At 43.9% G+C, this 24,300-nt stretch overlaps 3 protein-coding genes across 3 annotated transcripts in view; 2 read left to right on the plus strand and 1 right to left on the minus strand.

The window, feature by feature from the left end:
- Positions 1-3,753, plus strand: part of LOC130529068 (uncharacterized) — an 8,602-nt gene extending 4,849 nt beyond the window's left edge. Inside the window, exons 6-9 of the mRNA XM_057038964.1 lie at positions 1,948-2,079; positions 2,159-2,314; positions 3,295-3,435; positions 3,536-3,753. Coding sequence (XP_056894944.1) covers positions 1,948-2,079; positions 2,159-2,314; positions 3,295-3,435; positions 3,536-3,753 — 647 coding nt within the window. The remainder of the gene's footprint in view (positions 1-1,947; positions 2,080-2,158; positions 2,315-3,294; positions 3,436-3,535) is intronic.
- Positions 3,754-6,673: 2,920 nt separating this feature from the next.
- ptprc (protein tyrosine phosphatase receptor type C) lies at positions 6,674-18,699 on the plus strand. The gene is given in 31 exon segments (XM_057038904.1): positions 6,674-7,163; positions 9,334-9,480; positions 9,613-9,711; positions 9,858-9,887; positions 10,082-10,336; positions 10,426-10,644; positions 10,730-10,834; positions 10,912-11,043; positions 11,123-11,269; positions 12,198-12,344; positions 12,440-12,564; positions 12,566-12,649; positions 12,720-12,780; positions 12,853-12,961; positions 13,040-13,077; positions 13,273-13,382; positions 13,887-13,977; positions 14,164-14,240; positions 14,366-14,402; positions 14,479-14,576; positions 14,670-14,795; positions 14,927-15,084; positions 15,227-15,362; positions 15,814-15,963; positions 16,366-16,456; positions 16,540-16,670; positions 16,919-17,053; positions 17,227-17,343; positions 17,428-17,585; positions 17,818-17,953; positions 18,095-18,699. Coding segments are annotated over 31 exon segments (3,729 nt in total). The 5' UTR covers positions 6,674-7,102; the 3' UTR covers positions 18,314-18,699.
- On the minus strand, positions 18,674-23,027 carry abhd8b (abhydrolase domain containing 8b). The gene is made up of 5 exons (XM_057038907.1): positions 22,887-23,027; positions 21,085-21,843; positions 20,834-21,004; positions 20,071-20,287; positions 18,674-19,959 (listed from the first exon to the last, which is right to left on the minus strand). Exons 2-5 carry the CDS (start codon positions 21,831-21,833, stop codon positions 19,726-19,728), a joined length of 1,371 nt encoding a protein of 456 aa, XP_056894887.1. The 5' UTR covers positions 21,834-21,843; positions 22,887-23,027; the 3' UTR covers positions 18,674-19,725.
- Positions 23,028-24,300: the final 1,273 nt, after the last annotated feature.

Below are 24,300 nucleotides of genomic sequence, written 5' to 3' on the forward strand. Positions count from 1 at the left end.
AGCTTCCTGTCGCAGTGATGTGAAGGTAAAAGCAGGCGTCTTCTGCTGTGACATCACTCCCACTACCGGTATTTAGGTTTTGGGGAGCAAGTCCAGGAAACTGCATCAGAAAACGCAAGAAAAAAGCCACAATTTTCAAAACCTTTCTGTTGGAGTCAGCAGCGAGACATTTGCTTGGCTGGTTCACTCCCATCAGGACTGTATGCTGGATATGGCAGGTTATTTTGGTCTGAATATCCTGCTCTGGGCTGGAATCGTCACTTTGGCCTCCCGTAAGTACCAAAATATCACCTGTTCTGTGAGGAAAGTAAGCGCGGATGCGGAGTTTAAACTCATTTATTTGTTAAGCTTGTTTGGTGGCTGTGGTGCTTCTGATCATGGTGGGAAATTGTTTGAAATTAAAAATAAATTGTTTGAATATTGGGAAAATTTCCTTAAATGTAATCGCTTACAATCAAACCCGAGGGCAGAAACAAGAAACGACCATTTTCTCCATTTGTTTTTATGCACCGTATACAGAAAAAACACAAGAGACTTTGAAAACTGTCACGGTGGGATATTAAACAGACCCCAAAAGCCAGTAGGACCAAATGAATAAAAAACAGTCTTTCTTCCTCCACGGAGGAAAAAAAACAAACTAAAAGCAGAATTTCCCAACTTACAAAGTCAATGGCAGAGCCCAAAGAGGGGGACGCCGGGAAATCTCCAGACATTTTGGAGACCTCAGCTATAACAAGCTCAACAAATGCACCAGTGATGGTTGGAGTGGTTTATCTTGATATCTACAACACAAATCTGTTTGACTGAACATCACCAGCTTCTTCATGCTCCATGATCTGAGTGTGTCAGAGATTTTAACTTTTTACTCTTTTTTATCTCATTTGAACGTGCTGTGCAGCCCCCACGCAGCCTCCTGCAGCTCCACAGTGTGAGTACATCTTACAGGTTTTCACACAGGAACTAAGACCCTCTGGTTTTTTCTGTAATGGCGAGACATTTCTCAGTAAGGCTGCAAGAATGTATGGGTGCAGAAAGGACAATGTTTGATACAGCAGGACATTTCTATTTCAAGGCTTCATCAGAATGTGTTCATTATTTATGTTATAAATGTTTCCCTCACAGGTTCTTACACTCTGAAGCCCATCAAGTTTGGCTTCAGACTCACCATCAGTAACTTTACAACTGCTGGATTATACATCCTAATTCTGCAGGAGCAGGACGATATGACAGAGAAAACATATTCTCCTGATAAAAACATCTTTGGACATCTTGAACCTGAAACCCTGCACCAACTACAGGCACCGGCTCGCTCTCACACTTCAACACGGCGTCATCGACTGCGACCAGACTAAAAATACCACAGCTACCCTGCAACTGAGTGAGTGACAACGGTCCCTTTCTTCATCCAGCTTTGTGTGGATTTGATCGCTGTTGCAAACATGTTTCTCCTTCATCCGTCTTTTTTAGAGATGGAAGACTTTCAAAATGTCGAATCCTCACCTAAACGCATCTGTTATCAGAGCGAATGGGACATCCGATCTCTCCTAACTCAACCCAACAACATGCAACTGCGCGACAACATTTTCTGCATCAGATACGATTTAAAGGACATTTGCACGAATTTCACAACAAACGTTCCCACAAGCTGTGGTTCGTTTCCCTTCACCAAATTCATCAATCTTGGTATGTACAACACATTCATGCCGGAAAGAACAAATAAAGATAAACATAATAACAAAAGTCTTTATTTTTGCTGATTTTTAAGATCCAAGTCACATAACTCTGAGACCTTTAGATGTATATCCTGCAAAAATAGAGACAACGCTCCCTCCAAACTGTAAAAACTGGACCGTGGAACACGTCTGTTCAGGTAATCAGAGACACAGAGAAGATGCCCTGATTATTTAGAATTCTGTTGCATGATCATTCTACGTGTTATCCCATCAGAAAAGGGAAGCCCCCACCAGAATAAGAGCCCGAAAGAGTTGGAGCCCTACACAGACTACAGCTGTGCTGCTGTCGTCACGCGTGGGACCGTCTCCATGAGGACGCAGGACATTGACATCAGGATCGACTGCAGTGCGTGTTGATTACAGCTGAATGTGAGGATGTGTCACATGACCCCAGCAGACTGACAGATTCTGATGTATTTCAACAGATCTGACAATATATGAATGCAGTAAATCCAATGTTTTAACCAACACCTCCATGAATCTGCACTGGAACTTGACGAGCTCCGTCTGTAAAGACCTTTTTACCCGGTTCAACTTTTCCTACGACTGCTACTGTCACAACCCTGTAAAAGGTAATAACTGTTTATAACAAATGACATCATTTTCTCTATGCCATTAACCCTTATCATATCATCTACTAAAAATACTGATTTGTGTTTTTACCTGTACTCTTATTTGAGCAGTGCAGCTTCATTATTGAAGAAGTAAAACATAGGAAGACAACTTAGCTTGAGTTTTAATTATAATTTTATTGTAAATGGTTGGGAGAAACTAGATTATTGACTTATGTGATTATTAATTTATAGGTCAGTTTGTTTATTTGTATATTTATTTTGGCCCGTGTCCTGATTCTGATATGAAAGGCGTTAATGCACAGTACCACCGTCCACCACTAGAGGGCAGCAGGATTTTACCATTTAACCAGCAAGAAAAACTAGCGGCAAACTGGAAGTTGCTCAATTCTTCATCAGTCTCATACGTCATCAATAGCTGTACGGTTCCACTTCGAAGGAAGTTTGCAGCTTGAACAGTATGCTCCAAGTTTGCAAGACCCTGGCTGTATGCTGTGATTTGAGAAATGACATCTATTTATGTTTTTTTTGTTATTTTGGGAAAAAATATGATACATACTTGTTTGTCTTTTCCTCAAATGTGCATCAGAGAATAGTTGTGTGGCCTTGTGACAGTATCATTTCACCACGGCGCCTGTTCCAATTTATCATGGTGCCCTTGAGTGAGGCGCTGCACCCCAGTGTTGCTTCTGTAGAATGATACTGCTGTGCTTCATGTGTATATACACCAGTGTGTGTACCTTGCAAGCATGGAGTGGCAAATGTGGCAAATAAACACTATCTTTCTTTCCTTCTTTGCTACTTCAAAAGTTCACAGAAGTTGGCAAGTATTATTGAGGAATGGCTTTAGTGTGTAGCTCCTGCTGCCCACACATGGTCCTGTTTGTCACAAACAGGGACATTTATGCGTGATGGCGGAGATGTCCCTGGTTGTTGAGGACACATTCTGGAATCTGTAATTAATTTAAAATTCTTTCCTCTTTCAGGAGGTAAAGATGTTAAGTCTCAGCAAGTATCGTGTTCATTTTCTGCCCTTGATGTCTTCAAAGACTACACGTGTGGGATCAACGTCAAATACAAGAAGTTCTCCGTCCTCGACCGGGTGTTTGGTTATAGGACTGAACCTGGAAGTGAGTATTTGATGTGTGAGCTGTTTTAGATGACAATCACTGTCTTCTGACTATTAAACTCTTCCCTGTGTGTAATTGTTATTATTAACCCTATTTTCAGTACCAGAAACGCCACGTCACCTGAAGTTGGATGTTCATGAGCACAATCAGATTACAGTTAAAGTTGATAAAATCAGCAGATTTAACGGACCGTCGGAGTTTTACATTGTGCGCCTGTATGAAGGCAAAACCCATAAGGAAACCAGGAATGGAACCAAGCGGTCATTTGTATTTAAAGATCTCATACATATCTGGGCTTCTGATACTTGTGGCTTATAAGATTTACACCAGGAGGAGGAAGAGGTCCCGGTGAGACCGGAAGCTTCAGGAGCGCACCACCGTGATGCCTCCAGTGGTCATTAGGCGCTACAGCAGTTACTGGAGGCTGACGCTCATCTGCATTCTTGTGGTTCCGTCTGATTTTAAAAGTTGGAAAGATTAGAATACTTAATGTGAGACCCATCAGGTGTTATTCATACCTGCAGAAAAATGGGTGAGGCCTGTCTGTTGTGCCACAATCCTAAACAGCTGACAGGAAGTGTAAAAAAAAGTTTGCTATCTCAACCTTTCCACATTTCTCACCACCTTCCTCATAAAGATGAGATGATGATTGGCCAATGGTGGGTTTCTGTGCTGATTTTTGATTCTTCTCAGTTGCTTATTTGATTGCCATTTTTTCCTGTTGCACCCTACATATACGTCCTTTGTTTGCGCCAGGCAACAAACAGTTGGAGCGCTGCACAGCTCTGGTGCATGCATGCAGCGTTTGCAGGGTATTTTGCTGTCTCGCCTCTCTGTGGTCGCAGCTGTGAGAGCAGAGCAGCACAGCCGCCACCTCCTTCCTCCAGCATCTCCACTGTAACCAGGGCCACTGACTTCTCCAGGTAGGAGGGAGGAGAGGAGAGGAGAGGAGAGGAGAGGAGAGGAGAGAGGAGAGGAGAGGAGAGGAGAGGAGAGGAGGGGAGGGGAGGAGAGGGAGGAGAGGAGGAGGAGAGGAGAGGAGAGGAGAGGAGAGAGAGGAGAGGAGAGGAGAGGAGAGGAGAGGGGAGGGGAGAGGGGAGAGGAGGGGAGGGGAGGGGGAGGGGAGGGGAGGGGAGAGGAGGGGAGGGGAGGGGAGAGGGTGAGAGGAGAGGAGAGGAGAGGAGAGGAGAGGAGAGGAGAGGAGAGGGAAGGAGAGGAGAGGAGAGAGGAGGAGAGGAGAGGGAGAGGAGAGGAGAGGAGAGAGAGGAGAGGAGAGGAGAGGAGAGGGAAGGAGAGGAGAGGAGAGGGTGAGAGGAGAGGGAGAGGAGAGGAGAGGAGAGAGGAGAGAGAGGAGAGGAGAGGGAAGGAGAAGAGAGGGGAGGGGAGGAGACAGGAGGGAAGGAGAAGAGAGGGGAGGGGAGAGGAGAGGAGAGGAGAGGAGAGGAGAGGGTGAGAGGGGAGAGGAGAGGGGAGGAGAGGAGGAGAGAGGAGGAGAGAGAGGAGGAGAGAGGAGGAGAGAGGAGGAGAGGAAATGCAGCAAACGCTTTCAGCACTAATCAAAGACTTCTAAAACAAAGCAAAAATCAAGAAATTGGGGAAGTTGTGACAAATTTTGGGTTGATGGGTTTTTGGATTTTTTTTTTCTATTAGGGGAAAATGTGGCACGTTTTTCACTGAAAGAGGAAGCTGCTGATGTTGCTGCACCCAGGCCAGCTGAGTTAGTGCAAATGTACAATAATGCAAAAGCAAAAACTTTTATCTGCTGAAGACTGATCTGCTCACATTTGACGTTTGGTCATCATATTGTCAATATTCCTTATTATTCCAGAATTAAAGGTATATCACCAATTTTATGACCTTGTTCTTCTTATAGTGACCTTCATATCAGTTAGTTCCTGTCAAGCGCGCTCTCTCTCTCTCTCTCTCTCTCTCTCTCTCTCTCGCTCTCTCTCTCTCTCTTATGCAACATTTAGACCTGCAGGTTTTCTCTAACATCGGTCTTCTTGCTGCTTATCAACAAATTGAACAAATTGATGCAGCAACTGTGGGAAGAGTTCTTTTGATTTCAGGTTTGGATGCTGGTGTGTGACCAGTTGCCCAGGAGCCACCATGTTGCTGCTGCGGTGATGACCTCAGAGACTGTGACTTTAACGCATCCTTTTTTACTTCAAATGAAATCACGGCTTTAAATGAAATCAAACCTATTTGGAGCCCCAAATCACCAACAGTGTTTGCCCCAACCTGCACAGTTGTGACCCCAGCTGTCCTTAGACCCTCGAATCGGGTCAGGAAAAAACTGACGGACAGACGATGTCAAGTTCATGCTGTGTTGATCAAAACCAGAAACCCAATAGTCTATAACCTGGAGTCCATCCCAGCAGTTACTGGGAACACACCCTGGACAGGTCACCAGTTCTGGGGGACAGTTTGGAGTCTCCAGGCAACATGACATTCATGGTTTATTCGTAGTTTCTGTGTTTTCATTCGGTTTATGTCGTGTATTTCCTCACGGCGGCGCAGCACTCAGCATCCTTCGCTTGCACCCGTTGGGATCAGAAACTTGTGTTTCTGGATCCAGGAACTGAAAACCAGCTTTCTAAAATGGTTCCCATCATGGCTCCCAGACCTTAATCCCCTTTTCTGCTGACATTCTTCCACCAAATGTTCAAATCAGATTAATCTGGTCAAAATGGTTCCGGTAAAGCTCCCGGCTGTTGCTGGACTACAGCGTTATAACCACAGAAATGAAAATCTAAGTCACATTACCGATGAGTCACTGGCTGCAGGCGAGGACTGGAGCGCTGTGTTTCCCCCACAACAGGTTCTAAACATGCAAGCTCTGTTGAGCTCGGTGCTATTTTCAAAAGTACGACACTTCCTGTGTAATCAAATATGGATGTTTCGTGTGGGAGAATTCACCAATCAGGAGGCCGGGCCTCGTCGGCTCAGTGGTCCAAGATGTCAGCCATTGAAGGTTGCTGCCATCTTGGTCTCGATGCACTTCTGCATTACGTTTGCATCGAGACCAAGATGGCAGCAACCGCCTCATAACAAGCAGCCCCACCCCCACCCTCTACCCTCCCCCGTGTGAGTGATGTGTGAGTTTGATGGTCCTGCAAAGTCAATTGAAGGCAAGACTGCCCCAAAATATCGGAGGGGTGGGGGTCATCTTTAGTTTGACCCTGGGTCATTTTGTCTGACGGTCTGCCTATGAATAGGCAGCAGACCTGTGATGGCCCCGTTATCCCAGAATCAAGTGATAAAACTGCAAATTGACACACTATTTTCTAAAATGTTAGACAGACAATGATAGATTTTTTTTACATGCCAAACTTCCTCTTTTTGTCATAAGTCAGTGGGTTTTTGAAACTCTAGCAAGGGCAAGGAAAGATTAGAGAAGAGAAGACTTCCTGTTCTTGGTGGCGTAGCTGAAATTAAGCTTCCTGTCGCAGTGATGTGAAGGTAAAAGCAGGCGTCTTCTGCTGTGACATCACTCCCACTATTTAGGTTTTGGGGAGCAAGTCCGGGAAACTGCGTCAGAAAACACAAGAAAAAGCCACAATTTTCAAAACCTTTATGTTGGAGTCAGCAGCGAGACATTTGCTTGGCTGGTTTACTCCCATCAGGACTGTATGCTGTGTGCTGGTCCCGGCGCTGACTCGTGGATATGGCAGGTTATTTTGGTCTGAATATCCTGCTCTGGGCTGGAATCATCACTTTGGCCTCCTGTAAGTACCAAAATATCACCTGTTCTGTGAGGAAAGTAAGCGCGGATGCGGAGTTTAAACTCATTTATTTTTTAAGCTTGTTTGGTGGCTGTGGTGCTTCTGATCATGGTGGGAAATTGTTCCCCCCTCAGCCGCCAGTCTGGCAGCGTTCTTGATTTTTAAAAATAAATTGTTTGAATATTGGGGAAATTTCCTTAAATGTAATCGCTTACAATCAAACCCGAGGGCAGAAAGGACCATTTTCTCTTCATCACACCTTAAAGCTGCGGCTCCATTTGTTTTTAATGCACCTTAAATTTAACAATTGAGCCTGTTTGGCAGAAAAATAAACAGTTGTGTCGCATCAGAGGAGGATGTCAATGAGAAATCTATTTAAAATGTCTTCTTGCATATACAAAGTTAAGGGAATTTTACACGCCATGTTTCTGTTCTGCTTTGTGTGTGTGTGTGTGTGTGTGTGTGTGTGTGTGTGTGTGTGTGTGTGTGTGTGTGTGTGTGTGTTCCTACTTTGCTGCTTCCTGCATCACATTTATATATTGATTTTTGAGTGACCTGATTAAATAATCTGATCTGAAATTTGACAGGATTTCTGTATTAATACACCTGTTACTACTCTGGACATTTATCCACTTTTTTTGGAAATAGATGCTCTATTTTATTTAATTAAATACAAACGGCAGTGTTTCAAAAAAGGAAACATTACTATTATATCTCTGGCTTATCAGTTTAATGTAAAATATAAATAACATTCTGAATTACTTTTTTAATAAGACAAAATTGACACTAAAATATTTTTCTTGTCCTGCGGAATATGTGGCAGCGGAATATGCTGTGATGCAATTAATTAAAAGAAAAATAAATATAATTTATTAATCTGCGGATGTTAATTTCTTGGACTTGGAATGACAAAAGCAAAATTATTGTTTTTAATCAATCGATCATTAAATCGTGTGTAAAAACCTCGCTTCTGAGAATTGGACCGAGGCTCCACTCACACATGACGCTCGAGCGCTCAACTGAATCCTCACGCGGCCCACCACTTCCGGGTTGCTGCGTTTCCTGCTGCGAGAGCGCGTGGCCACTCGGCCTGTCCGAGCCAGCACGAGCCCAGGATGAGGAAGCGCTAGTCCGCAACGAAAAGTACAATTAAAAATGATTTGATTCACGGAACTTTGGGGAGATAATTGCGGTTGATTCACTCTACTTCTCCAGCGAAACTTCTTTACATCGGTCAAAGCGAAGCAGTGAAATGTACCAACAGAAACAAATGCACCAAAACCACATCCTGTGCGTGCAGCGCGCACATCTCTGCTGAAGCTAGACATGCTGCGTCACACCGCCCTAATGTTAACCAGTTTTAGCTCAGCAGCACTTTAGCTGTTAAAAACAACACTCTTACTCTCCAACAGAAACTATCACCAAACTGGAGCCATTGTACTTTTAAAGTCAGGGTGAGGCAGGAAATTAGCGGTTTTGACGTGTGCCTCTATGCTTGGTTGTCACGGCAACCAGGCAGCAGAGTGTCACTCACGGAATGACTGTATGTTGCATTAAATAAGGAAACTGTTTAGATTGCGCGCTACAATGAAACATATGAGCAGGCCATTTATTTTATTTTATCTGTGACAACTATTCACAATTTTAGTGCTGGTACATGTTAATTTACAGAAAACAAATATTTCAACAACCCTCAGATGCTACAGTCCACAAATCACTTTGGATATATTTGAATAACAATCTTATAAATATAACACTGTAACTAATCTTGATTCATTGCTTTAACAAACATTTATTTCCTCTTTAGACCAGAACATGGTCCCAACATAAAGTTATCAGGGCCTGAGTGACCTCAGCCAAAGGACTGAAATCACAGAGGTTGGATCGACTTTGACTGATCAGTCACATCAGAAGCATTAGTGTTTGTACATTGGTGTACTTAAATCCAAACTTAAGATTGAAATAAAAAACAAATGATCAGGACATTTGAATCAACTCAGAGATTTTATGTTAACGATGTTTCTGAACTGCAGTTTCTGGAAGATTTATTTAAAATAACAGAGGACGTCATTTGTCGTCATCAATGTTTGCGTAAAATATGACAAAACTCCGCAGAAATGGTGGCTCTGATTTTGCGTCTGGTCTGATTATTCTTTCTTCTTTTGGAATGCAGCCTCCACTACCTCTCCTGCACTCACCACTCATGCAAGCACCGTGACAGAGGCTAATGTCACGCTTTCAGTAGCGCCCCTGACCTCCACTCACCACTCATCATCAAACCTCTCCACCACTCTAAGCCTGAGTTCGACCACCCCAGCCGGTAATGTTTGTAGCTATAGATGAAGAAGTCCGGTTCAGTGTTGTCGCCAGCTGGCTTTCACTACAGGTAGAAGCAGTTTGCTGTGCGGTGTTTCTACATGATGATGACATCTGTGGTCCTCTCCCTCTACAGCTTCCAATGAGACCACGGTCTCCTTGACGACCCCAACGACCCCGATGGCCCTGACTAACATCTCAGCTATAACAAGCTCAACAAATGCTACCAGTGATGGTTGGAGTGGTTTATCTTGATATCTACAACACAAATCTGTTTGACTGAACATCACCAGCTTCTTCATGCTCCATGATCTGAGTGTGTCAGAGATTTTAACTTTGCTTTTTACTCTTTCTTTTATCTCATTTGAACGTGCTGTGCAGCCCCCACGCAGCCTCCTGCAGCTCCACAGTGTGAGTACATCTTACAGGTTTTCACACAGGAACTAAGATCCTCTGGTTTTTTCTGTAATGGCGAGACATTTCTCAGTAAGGCTGCAAGAATGTACGGGTGCAGAAAGGACAATGTTTGATACAGCAGGACATTTCTATTTCAAGGCTTCATCCAAATGTGTTCATTATTTATGTTATAAATGTTTCCCTCACAGGTTCTTACACTCTGAAGCCCATCAAGTTTGGCTTCAGACTCACCATCAGTAACTCTACAACTGCTGGATTATACATCCTAACTCTGCAGGAGCACGACAATATGACAGAGAAAATATATTCTTCTGATAAAACATCTTTGGACATCTTGAACCTGAAACCCTGCACCAGCTACAGGCACCGGCTCGCTCTCACACTTCAACACAGCACCATCGACTGCAACCAGACTGAAAATACCACAGCTACCCTGCAACCGAGTGAGTGACAACGGTCCCTTTCTTCATCCAGCTTTGTGTGGATTTGATCGCTGTTGCAAACATGTTTCTCCTTCATCCGTCTTTTTTAGAGATGGAAGACTTTGAAAATGTCAAATTCTTACCTGGACACATCTGTTATCGGAGCAAATGGAACATCCGATCTCTCCTAACTCAACCCAACAACATGCAACTGCGCGACGATGACACTTTCTGCATCAGATACGATTCAAAGGACATTTGCACGAATTTCACAACAAACGTTTCCACAAGCTGTGGTTCGTTTCCCTTCACCAAATTCATCAATCTTGGTATGTACAACACATTCATGCCGGAAAGAACAACTAAAGATAAACATAATAACAAAAGTCTTTATTTTTTTTGCTGATTTTTAAGATCCAAGTCACATAACTCTGAGACCTTTAGATGTATATCCTGCAGAAATAGAGACAACGCTCCCTCCAAACTGTAAAAACTGGACCGTGGAACACGTCTGTTCAGGTAATCAGAGACACAGAGAAGATGCCCTGATTATTTAGAATTCTGTTGCATGATCATTCTACGTGTTATCCCATCAGAAAAGGGAAGCCCCCACCAGTATAAGAGCCTGACAGAGTTGGAGCCCTACACAGACTACAGCTGTGCTGCTGTCGTCACGCGTGGGACCGTCTCCCTGAGGACGCAGGACGTTGACATCAGGATCGACTGCAGTGCGTGTTGATTACAGCTGAATGTGAGGATGTGTCACATGACCCCAGCAGACTGACAGATTCTGATGTATTTCAACAGATCTGACAATATATGAATGCAGTAAATCCAATGTTTTAACCAACACCTCCATGAATCTGCACTGGAACTTGACGAGCTCCGTCTGTAAAGACCTTTTTACCCAGTTCAACTTTTCCTACGACTGCTACTGTGACAACCATGTAAAAGGTAATAACTGTTTATAACAAATGACATCATTTTCTCAATGCCATTAACCCTTATCATATCATCTACTAAAAATACTGATTTGTGTTTTTACCTGTACTCTTATTTGAGCAGTGCAGCTTCATTATTGAGGTAAAACATTGGGAGACAACTTAGCTTGAGTTTTAATTATAATTTTATTGTAAATGGTTGGGAGAAACTAGATTATTGACTTATGTGATTATTAATTTATTGGTCAGTTATATTATTTTGGCCCGTGTCCTGATTCTGATATGAAAGAAGGCGTTAATGCACAGTACCACCGTCCACCACTAGAGGGCAGCAGGATTTTACCATTTAACCAGCAAGAAAAACTAGCGGCAAACTGGAAGTTGCTCAATTCTTCATCAGTCTCATACGTCATCAATAGCTGTACGGTTCCAGTTCGAAGTTTGCAGCTTGAACAGTATGCTCCAAGTTTGCAAGACCCTGGCTGTATGCTGTGATTTGAGAAATGACATCTATTTATGTTTGTTTTTTTGTTATTTTGGCAAAAAATATGATTGTTTTTCAATGGGCATACTTGGTTGTACTTTTAATCAAATGTGCATCAGAGAATAGTTGTGTGGCCTTGTGACAGTATCATTTCACCACGGCGCCTGTTCCAATTTATCATGGTGCCCTTGAGTGAGGCGCTGCACCCCAGTGTTGCTTCTGTAGAATGATACTGCTGTGCTTCATGTGTAACTTTCTTTCCTTCTTTGCTACTTCAAAAGTTCACAGAAGTTGGCAAGTATTATTGAGGAATGGCTTTAGTGTGTAGCTCCTGCTGCCCACACATGGTCCTGTTTGTCACAAACAGGGACATTTATGCGTGATGGCGGAGATGTCCCTGGTTGTTGAGGACACATTCTGGAATCTGTAATTAATTTAAAATTCTTTCCTCTTTCAGGAAGTAAAGATGTTCCTATAAAGTCTCAGCAAGTATCGTGTTCATTTTCTCACCTTGATGCCTTCAAAGACTACACGTGTGGGATCAATGTCAAATACAAGAAGTTCTCCACCCGCCAGGAAGTTCATTATAGGACTGAACCTGGAAGTGAGTATTTGATGTGTGAGCTGTTTTAGATGACTGTTATTCTGACTATTAAACTCTTCCCTGTGTGTAATTGTTATTATTAACCCTATTTTCAGTACCAGAAACGCCACCTCAGCTGCATTTGGATGTTCAAGAGCACAATCAGATTACAGTTAAAGTTGATAAAATCAGCAAATTTAACGGACCGTCGAAGTTTTACATTGTGCGCCTGTATGAAGGCAAAAACCCTTAAGGAAACCAGGAATGGAACCAAGCGGTCATTTGTATTTAAAGATCTCAGTTACTCCACAGAGTACACCGTGCAGGTTGGTATTGGCTGTCCTGGGATGATTCCAAGTTTAAATCAGTGTTTTAAAAGATTCTCCGTCCATCCAGGCGTCCACATTCAATGGCCATTTTGAGAGCAGTCCATACACAAGAACCACTTCCACCTTCTGTAAGTGCCCACGTCTCTGCAGCGTCCAGCATCACTGCAGCAGCTCTGTTGACATGTCTTGTTTTTTCTTAGACAATGAACCCGCTCTGATCAATTTTCTGATCTTCCTCATCATCGTCACATCTGTGGCTCTGATACTTGTGGCTTATAAGATTTATGTCCTGAAGAGGAAGAGGTCCCGGTGAGAACCGAAGCTGCATTCGTGCACCACCCTGATGGCCGATTTCGCAGTTTAACACACCTTTAAATGTTCTTGCAGAGACACCAGTGAAAACATGATTCTTATACCCAAAACCAGTGAGTGTTTTATTTTTATTTGCTGCTTGTAACAGCATGTGACGATTTGTCATGTTTGTATTCTTGTGGGCCCCAATATAGGATGTGAAAGCACGACTCTGGAGAAGTTGGAACTGCAGTGGTGTTCTGTATAAATGAAAATTACTGAGTGTCCTGTTCTGAAATGTTCTGTTGTGGCTGCTTTGGGTGTTGTAGACGATGAAGAAAAGCTGATATTTGTTGAGCCCCTTACATCAGAAACGCTGTTGGATGCCTACAAGAGAAAGATTGCCGATGAAGGAAGACTTTTCCTGGCTGAATTCCAGGTACCAACCATATCTGCTTTGTCTCTCTCTGTATTTGCTACCTATTGAACACTACAACGGGGACCACTCTTGGTCCCCTCAACTTCAATGGACTTTCTGAGGATTAAGACATGGGTTTCAGGGTGATGTTAGAAATGGGTTTGGGTTGGAGTTTGGGAATTATTCAGCATGGTTAGGAAGAGGGTAATGTTAATGCTAGATTATGTCTTTGGAAGTCCCCACAAAGATAGAAATATAATTGTGTATTTGTCTTTGTCCTTATTTGATACATAGTGTGGACCAAAATATGTATTTTAAAGCATTGGGTTAAGTGGTTGAGGAATTTATTATGCCAATGAGGGTCCTCACAAAGATAATACAAGTGTTTTGTGTCAGAGAGTGTGGTGCATTTATTGGATGGTTTAGAACGGAAGCTGAGACTGGAACCGAACAGATTAAATTTGCACACCAGGCGGCTCCGGATGAACAATACGCCCCATTATCACCATGTCCTTTTGATTTCAGAGCATCCCAAGAATATTCTCCAAGTACACCGTGAAAGAGGCCAAAAAGTCCCACAATGTCCCCAAGAACCGCTATGTGGACATCCTGCCATGTGAGTCAAGCAAACACACGTGCACACGTGCGCTGAGCGTCACCATTGGCTATCCTCACATGTTTACGCAATCACGCACTTATATCAGACAGCTGCTTCGGTTTGTTGATTCAAACTTTATGCCCTCCTTCACAGATGGGGTCACGTGGTTGATTTTATCTTTATTTTTCTCCTCTCTTGATTCAGATGATTATAATCGGGTCCAACTGACCACTGGGAACGGCAGCGCAGGCTGTGACTACATCAACGCCAGCTTTATAGACGTACAACAGACACAAATACACATTCAAACATTCTGTGCTGTCGACCCTCAATTAAGAACATTCTGGGTTGATCAGGGTTGGAGGTCATGATCTATTTTTGATGATGACTTGTTTTCTCATCACAGGGGTTCAAGGAATCCAAAAAGTACATAGCAGCTCAAGGTAACGTCTTCATATTCATCACACGTGCATGAGACTGCGTTTGGGTGCATCCTAACTGGTGCTGCATGTGTGGTAGGTCCGAAGGAGGAGACTGTGAGTAACTTTTGGAGGATGATCTGGGAGCAGCAGACCTCCATCATCGTCATGGTTTCACGCTGTGAAGAGGGAAACAGGGTGAGAGTAGAAGGTTTTAGCTGGATGGATGGGTGGGTGGTGCAGGGATAAGGGCTCTATGCTGATCCCTGTTTGAATTTCCTCTCCCCTCAGGTAAAGTGTGCTCAGTACTGGCCATCAGAAGATCGAGACACCGAGATCTTTGAGGAGTTTATAGTAAAGCTGACCTCAGAAGACCACTACCCCGACTACATCATTCGCCATCTGAGTCTAACAAATGTGAGTCACTCACTGTCTTTATCTCAGACAATATTATATATGAAACATAAACAAAGCCAGTATGTGTGTGTGTGTGTGTGTGTGTGTGTGTGTGTGTGTGTGTGTGTGTGTGTGTGTGTGTGTGTGTGTAGAAGAGGGATAAGGGTTCAGAGAGGGAGGTGACTCACATCCAGTTCATGAGCTGGCCCGACCACGGCGTTCCCGAGGAGGCGCAACTCCTCCTGAAACTGAGGCGCCGAGTAAACTCATTCAAGAATTTCTTCAGTGGTCCCATCGTCGTCCACTGCAGGTAGGTCACAGAACACACCCTCACCTGCGCGCCAGGACTCGCCTCTAACATCATCGGGTTAGTGTTAGTCGGGCCAGTTTAAATGAAGAGACTCCTGAAGAGACAAACGCATGTGAAATGATGTTTCTAACCTTGTGTGCAGTGCTGGAGTCGGCAGGACGGGTACCTACATCGGCATCGATGCCATGATGGAGAGTCTGGAGGCCGAAGGAAGGGTGGACATCTACGGCTACGTGGTCATGCTCCGCCGACAAAGATGTCTGATGGTTCAGGTTGAGGTAAAGGCACAGTCATAGAGAGAGAGAGTGAGAGAGAGAGTGTGTGTGTGTGTGTCTGTGTTAGTTTACATCACCTGAGGTGCCTTTTTTACTAGTGACCTCAATCTTCTAGAGTTATTTAAATCTTCTACACACTTCTGCTGAGCTATCAGAACACTTTGAATGTACTGCTAAATATATGGAATGGCCTGTGATTTCCAGAAAGTGAACTTGGGTGTTTCGTGGTTCATTGACACTGCACGATGGTGCATGAACAGAAAGCAGCTGCAGTTGATCTGGTGGTGAGAGCTCCTCAGCAGCCTCTCAGAGCTCAGAAGCTGTACCTGCATTTGTCTAACTGGTTTATGCTACTCAGCTGCAGCGTCTCTCTGTTATACAAAATAATCCACGGGTGATTTCCACAGGCAGTACTTGTTGGCTGATCTTGTTGGTGTGTCCCCCCCCAACCCAGGCTCAGTACATCCTGATTCACCAGGCGCTGCTGGAGCACACCCAGTTTGGGGAGACCGAGAACACCCTGCAGGAGCTCCACAGCACGCTGAACACACTCAAACAGAGAAGCTCCGACAATGAGCCAACTTTACTGGAGGATGAGTTTGAAGTATGAAACTTGTTTTTAACCACAAGGCTGAATGAGGAAGCACGTGAAAAAGGTCCAGCGTGTGAGATGTTTAAATGAACTGTCACAAAGTTCATTTTGTGTTTTTGTATCACACATGTGTGTGAAAAAGTACGTTAATAGTTATGAGTTATGACTTTGTCTTGATTGAGTATTTACATTGTTTTATAAATATGGGTTCTCCTGCGTGACTAGACTGTCCCAACACGTTTCTACTGTAGCCCAGAGTGGACAAACTTAAGCACAAACATCTTTTTTTCCTGAAATATATATCTTACACACTGGCTCTTGTGGTTAGGAAAATATGCGCTTCTCCTCTGCATTTGTCTTATATTTTTCTGTATTGACATTAATCTGCTAATAAAATCTTTTTTCATCAATCAGCGACTCCCTAACTTCAAAAACTGGAGGACCTTCAACACCGGCGTTACAGAAGAAAACAAGAAGAAGAATCGCACTTCATCCGTCATCCCATGTGAGCTCAACACACTTTTTAAATGCAACAACATGTGATCGCGTCCCATCACGTGTGCTTACGCTGACGTCTGGCGCCCTCAGATGACTACAACAGAGTATTGCTGAAACTCGACGAAGAAAAAAGCCATGAGAGCGATCCCGATGACGATTACGATACGTCCTCATACGATGACGAGGACAGCGCCAAGTACATCAATGCCTCCCTCTTAAGTGTATGTACTTTAGCATCTTTCCTCACCCTCATCTGCATAAAAACGTAACAGACTCCAGTCCAACAACGTGGAACAGCTTTAAATCTGCTCAGCTGAGCTGTAGCAGCTGTTTTCTCATTAACTCTAAACAAACCCAAGCTTATATGCAGCTGCATGAATATTAGAACATGTAAAATTAAAACCATTGCATCCTATTTGTGTAGGAGCGTGTAGAACATTTGACGAATGTTCCTTTTCTGCCCACGCAGGGTTACTGGGGCCCGCACACCTTCATCTCAGCACAGACGCCTCTGCCAGACACTGTGGCTGACTTCTGGTCCATGATTCTCCAGAACAGAGTATCTATTGTTGTCATGCTCTCCGACTGCTCTCAGGGAGACGAGGTATTGTCCAAACACTGAGTAGGAAAACCTCTTTTTGGAGAAAATAAAATCCTTGTTCTAAATGCAAAGTCAAAGAGGATATCGTGCTTCTGGGTTTCAGTTGAATTAATTTCCTCCTTCCACTTCTTCCATAGAAAAATCAGTGGCACAAACTCTCAAATTCTTGTTCATAGGACTGTGTTTACTGGGGTGAGGACAAGAAGACAGTTGAGGACATTGAAGTGGAGATTGAGAGCACAGACAACTCCCCCAATTTCATCCTCCGCAACATGACGATCCATCACCTGAAGGTAACTCGGCAGCGTCCTGCACGACACGTGCGTTCTCTGATCCCAGCTTTTGTTTTAACGTCACACCTGCGCTCGTGTCGACAGACCGACGCGCACCAGCAAGTGAAACACTTCCAGTTCCTGAAGTGGGGGGACAAAGAGGTGCCGGAGAAACCACAAGATCTGGCCGACCTGATCAAGGAGATCAAGCACAGATGTGGCTACACGTGGCCGAGGAGCACGCCCATCATTGTCCACTGCAAGTAAGACCACTTCACAGACACACAGCCTCTCACACAGGAAGTGGGTGTCTCACCATGACTGCTCATGTCCAGTCAGTGAGGTCACAGGTGTTCCTCACAGGATCTTCTTAGGTATTTAGAAACTTCTTCTCGAACAGAGGAACAACTCTATTAGACTGGCATAAATATTTGCTTACTATTCAGTCTGTCACTGCGGTCCCTAAGGTGTTTGTTTTCCCTTGTGTTCCCTTAGCGACGGCTCCTCCCGTTCAGGGGCCTTCTGTGCCCTGTGGAACCTTCTGGACAACGCTGAGAAAGAGAAGATGGTGGATGTTTTCCAGGTGGTCAAGACTCTACGGAAGGAGAGACAGGGCATGTGCCCCAGTCTGGTAGGAACAAGGAACCAGTCCATTTCACTTCTCCAGCTTAAAACTGAAAAAGTTATTTTAGCATTGCACTTAAATACGTCTGCTGCTGCTGTTCATGACCGTTAGAAGAAACATAAAATAAAATACAAATCTACCCTTCAGGAGCAGTACCAGTTCTTGTATGATGCACTGGAAGTGGTTTATCCAGTCCAGAACGGGGATGTGAAAGCAGCACAGAACTCTGTCCAGATTGTCAATGAAACAGCAGAGCAGCAGGCCAGCACTACCAGCACTGACCACCAGGAGGCAGAAGAGGGTGCCGATGGAGACGTTTCCACGGCGACTGGGGAGAAGAGCAGCACTGTCACCGTTGAGGTTTGAGCAGGAGTCTGGGAGGATAATCGATTAATTACTACTTTTATTTTGAAAAAAAATTAAGAAAAAAAAAATAAGAATATTCCTGAATGTATAAATACCGTTACAGAATTTTTAGCCGTCCGTTTCCAAAACGAACACTGTAACTAATTTATGAATATAGTATTTTCTTTGGGTTTATCAAGAGCTGTTGTCAAACTATGTTTTTTTTTCTTTTACACATTAGTTGACTTCTTGAGTCATAGCGTTAGTAGATTATAAAGTGATGAATGTTTATTCTTTGTACAGTTCAGAACTTTAATCAACCTACCATAATGTGTATGTTTTGGGGCTAAATGTGTAGAAAAAAACACACAAAGAAAGAACTGGATTAAAAATATTCTGTCATTGGACACTTTTATTGTCTTTTTTTTGGGAAAAAGCTAAATGTTGAAACATAATCATTGAGAGAATATGAATGAACTGTTAGAAAAACATCATTTTTGCTTTTTGGACATTTTAAAAGAAGAAGTTTGTCGAGATTTTGAAGGCGGTTGTAAAACTAATTAAGAAGATAAGATATCTTGTCCATGGGTCTCAGCTTTTCAAACTCAAACAAGAGCAAAAACATTTACTTGTCTTTTTTTCATCTGACTTTCTTTAACCTGTTTTATAGCTATACAAAGAAAAAATAGACTGTGTAAAAAAACAATCTTTGTATAAAAAAGTGCTTTACTTACATTTACATACATTGATTTTATTCTTTATGAAACTTGAAATTTGCTAATATTACATATAAAGAGTTGATGACTTGTCATGTGACAAAAAGGCAAAGATTTGGTGAGTAGACGGATGAGAAAATGGGTCTATGATTGTGACACACTCAGAAGCTGAAAACTGGAAAAAGGGACTTCCTGTTGGTAATATCCGATTTTGTCAGGTTTTGTTATTGAGGTTAACACTGTTTATACTGTGTTGTGGCACCATGTCGATTAAATGAAATCCCTCTCCCTCTCCGCACAAATGTTCTCATCAATGATTGAATGTGTAGAAGTGAGGAACTTCATTCCAGGACCTGTAGCTCTGCATCACAGCCGAGGTTCCAGAAGTAGGCTGATCTTTGGCTTAGCTACAACAGACCGACACGGCATCCGTTCTCCTTGGTTCTCCTTTGCCTGCCCGTGTCTGGGTATCAGGTTAGCATCAGTCTGACTGTATTAACTGCACCCATCTGTCAGTCTCTCCATGAGCAACAGCTGAGATGCTTCTGAACAGCAGCTCCTCCCTGTTTGGAGACCAAGCTTCTCCTTCAAGGCACGGCTAAAATGTCTGTCCTGGATAAACAGCTGGGCTGTTGTTCCTTTAATCATCCAGACTGTAGCTTTATTGTTCCGCCTCCACAGACACACGGCCACATCCACCTCACCTTGGACCTCCAGTTATGTTTTTGCCGTCCGTTCAGCAGTTGCCGGGCGGACGATGGTAAGGTCCAGCGGAGCTCGAGCACCTTTGGCGGTCTCTGGGCGAGTTTTTGGATCCTTCTTCGGAGGTGGGGGGGGTGGCGGCTCCCAAAGGACAAACTCGTGCAGGAGTATGTTGACAAGGTCGGGACACTCTATCATCACCATGTGGCTGCCATCTGCCACAACCTTCAGGAAACCCATCAGAAGGGTCTGAGAAGATTAAGGTAAAAAGTTGTTTTTTTTATGGAAGCGCTAAAGGCTACACAATACTATTGATTTACTTGCCTCCTTTTATTGATCAAAACTCTGCAATTAGCTCACCTCGGTCATTTGTTGGTCGTCTTCGACGTGGACGAATCGGTCGTGCATGCCGTGCACGAGCAAGGTGGGCACTACTATCTCAGCGTGATAGACTTCGTCCCCCTCGGGCCAGTACTGCCCGCTCATCATGGAACGCAGCACAAAGGACGGCACCTGGAAGGCCCTGTGTTCTCTGAGCATCCGCCGCTCCCTGCAGCCCTGCCGGGCGAAGCCAGCCCTGCCAAAAGAGCACGTTTACACAGATGATCAAAGACGCGGAAACAGATCCATCATCCATCCATCATCATCCATCCATCATCCATCATCCATCCATCCATCCAGCCAGCCAGCCATCCATCCATCCATCCATCCAGCCATCATCCATCCATCCATCCATCCATCCATCCATCCATCCATCCATCCATCCATCCATCCATCCACCCATCCATCCACCCATCCACCCATGCATCATCCATCAATCCATCCATCCAGCCATCCATCCATCCATCCATCCATCCATCATCCATCCATCCATCCATCCAGCCATCATCCATCAATCCATCCATCCATCCATCCATCCAGCCATCCATCCATCCATCCATCATCCATCCATCCATCCATCCATCTATCCATCCATCCATCCATCCATCCATCCACCCATCATCCATCCATCCAGCCATCCAGCCATCATCCATCCATCCATCCATCCATCCATCCATCCATCCATCCATCCATCCATCCTACAGCAAACACATCTAAATTAAGTCAATTATTCCTGTCTCACTTGAGAAAGAACCAGGTCAGCAGGGGAGAGAGGCAGTAAAGGACGCTGCTGGGCAGGTTGAAGATGGAGCAGACGCTGGGCTCCAGAGACGTGGGGGCACCTCCGTTGATCAGCACCATCTTGTGGACTTGCTCAGGATACTCGTGGGCCAAGAAGGTGCAGAAGGACACGCTGTACAATAGGGGGCTGGTTACTGATGATGTCTGTAGTGTTTTTGCATGTGTCTTCTGCAACACTGATATCTTACTTACCCGTAAGAGTGTCCTATGAGGACATTCCTTTTGCGTGCGTATCGTCTGAAGATGAGTCTGATGTCCTCCGCCAGGGCATAAAAGGTGTACGCCGCAGCGATCTGTGGAGCTGAGCTGGCTCCGTGACCCACCAGGTCCACAGCAATCGTCTCATATCCCTGCTTGGAAAAAAACTCCAGCTGGTGTCTCCAGATGTCCAGTGAGCCTCCGACTCCATGGATGAAGAACAGCACCACATCTGGATGAGTCCCTTTGCAGGCTGAGATCTTCCTCTCACAGTCGATCACCACAGTCCTTTTGGGCTTTGACTTTTTTACGTGAAGTGCAGCTGGCACATTCCTTCTGTCTCCTCCAGCTGTGCCCGGCTCAGTTTGGGCCTCAGGGTTGCTGACGGGTGATGATGAGTTGCTACAGTCTGTTAGGTCAACCTCCACCATGCTGTTTGGCTCCGTGTCTCCATTCTGGCACCTTTTCTGTGCTCCCGACACAGCGTCGCCAAGGTTATCGATGTAAAGCTGTCCGCTTTCGTACAGTCTGATCTTTCGTTTTAGGCTGAAACTCCCCTCCGGCAGCGTGGGTTGCTCCACCACGGCCCGGTCAGGGACAGTGTGTTTGACCCGCAGGACACGGCCCGGTTTCACCTCTAGAAACTTGAAGCCGTCAGTGGATTCTGTGCTGTTTTCAGGAACTACAACATTGGTTAATTTTGACGTGCAGCACAATAGATTCCCCAGAACGCCGGTGATCATGGTTCCAGGTCTGCATTGGGAAAATAGCACACAAGTTTCCTCAAACAGAATCCCACATACAGGTTTTATTGTGAGTTGACAGTCAACTACAAGCAACCAAACGTGGTCTGCCTTTCGCTCAGCTGCTGACATTATCCTGGCACCCTGTGAGAGGGGATTATACTCTGTAAGTCCACACAACACAAGCTGTCCATCTCCACGGAGAGAAAACCCCGTACGGCAACAATTGTTGCTTTGTTAGCCGTTCCTGAGCGCTAATATCCGCACAAACTTTATCTGAGCAGCAGTATTGATGTGTGATAGCGCTGAAATTGGTGGAATAATCTGAACTCTGCGGTGGTGGAACTGGGAAAGACGAGTCTGAACTCTTCAGGGCAGTGAAGTGGATTTACAGGGGCTACATCTGTGCAAAATATAGGAACCAGCACCAGAATGAACCAAATGCAGGCCTATATTTTCATTTTTTATGAAGCATTAATCTGGAGGTGCAACATCCCCCCCTTCCCCCTTCCTACACTGTGGAGGCTCGTCCATTGTTAGGTTCGATTCCCTGGTTGCCCGTCTTTCATTTCGACCTTGTGCATGATGAAGCAAACAGGATTCAACTCCATTGGCATTTGAGCAGGTCAGGCACCACAACAGTGGTTTGGTGCCACCAAAATAATGAAGCCTGTCACTGGGATTAACAACAGCGGAAGGTCCACTGTTGTCAGATGTTGATTCTACAACCAAACAGATAACTGCTGCTGCGCCTGTTGTCCAAAAACTCTGACACTACAACACTTTCACTTTGACTGAGGAAAATGCTGTAAGACCTCAACAGATTTTACTGTTTCCAGTTAGAAACTCTAGGCTAACAGCAATAACTGGTTATGTTTCCGAGCTGTTCGCGCCTCCCCCAAATGAAAACTATTTTAATTCAAGCTGTCAACAACTCAACAGTTTTTATCTGAGAAATGTTGCTCCCCGCTGTTGCAGCACACTGAATCCTAATGAAATTATGTGAAAATAAAACCAGAATTAGATGATTCTTAGAGAGAAAAATAATCTTACCTCAACGTCGCCAAATCTTGACAAGAAATCTAGTAAGACAGGTGGTTTTCTTATGAAGCATCGAGTGTGTAGCGAGGCTATAATCTGTTGCAGTCAATCCAATAATCTTATTTATGTGGCTTCTGTTGCCCAGTAGGTGGCCTCCACATGCTGAACTTTCTGTTCTTTAACAGCAGAAAATACACCAATTGCGTGCTTCCCCTTACATGTTTGTAAAAACAGGTTTACGCAAAATGCATTACTAGGTGACAAACTGTCTTGATGTTTGGATCTCAGTGGCTGCCATGCTCCCCGCCTGACCCTCAAATCCCATTTAGGTAAAACTTGTCTGGGTGTGATCAGCTCAGCCAAACCCATCTTTTCCAATAGGCCTTCCACCAAAAAGAAACAAAAAAATCAATTCAACATAACTTTAATCTTAAAATACTAGCTACTTTAGATCCTAGTTTGCTAAAGTGTCATTTTTATGCCCAGGTAATTTACATTTTAGAAATACATTAATTGAATAAAACATAACTTTCTACCATATTCCTATTCATTATTGTAATCTGGGTTAATGAAGGTCTCTTTGATTATTGGTTTTTGAACTAAGGTGCTAACATGTGGAGTCGTGGTGGACCAATGGGGGCGCAACCATTGGGATCATGACCCAGGAAGTGCTGCTATATGGTCGCTACCTGATCTGCGCCAAAACGACAAACTCCGCCTCCTCACTTCCGACCCGCCTCCCTCGGGCTCTGATTGGTTACCACCCCACAGCGCCCAACGCGCGTGCACAGTTCGCTGCTGACCTATCCATCGCGAGTCCGGTCCCTATCTCTCTTAAGGCTGATGGGCTTTACTAATAAAGCAACATATCTTATGTAACATAGTTTCTACTGTCTATGTATACACTATTACGTTAGGTGTGAAATAATTTATTGCTGTATGGATGACTTTGAAACTCAAATATAACTGAATAGATGAATAAAGAATACGAATAAATATAACTGCATATTGAAATGCAGTTATATATAACTCGCCTGACGATGCATGCGCCTAGAAAATATTCACTTCAATCACGTCTGGAGAGTTATGCAGACGTTCTCTTCAATTTCTGACTTTCTTTTGATCTTTTCAATTTACATTTTACATTTGTTATCAGTACTTTTTCATAATTCAGCCTGACTAGTCCAGTCTCAATCTGGCTTTTCTGACTACAATAAGAAAATATATTTCTACTTTAATTTTACCTTTTACCAAATCTCAATTACAATTGTAAATTTCCAAGCAAACATGTCATTTATTGAAATCATCTTCAACGGTTTATCACAACTTTGTCCTGCATACAGGAAAAATCAACCCATCTGAACAGTGTCTTTGAATAAAATGTCATCTTTATTCATTTATATACTTCTGTATCTTATATTAAATA

This window comes from Takifugu flavidus, chromosome 7 (genome assembly GCF_003711565.1).
Source record: "Takifugu flavidus isolate HTHZ2018 chromosome 7, ASM371156v2, whole genome shotgun sequence".
Classification (NCBI taxonomy): Eukaryota; Metazoa; Chordata; class Actinopteri; order Tetraodontiformes; family Tetraodontidae; genus Takifugu; species Takifugu flavidus.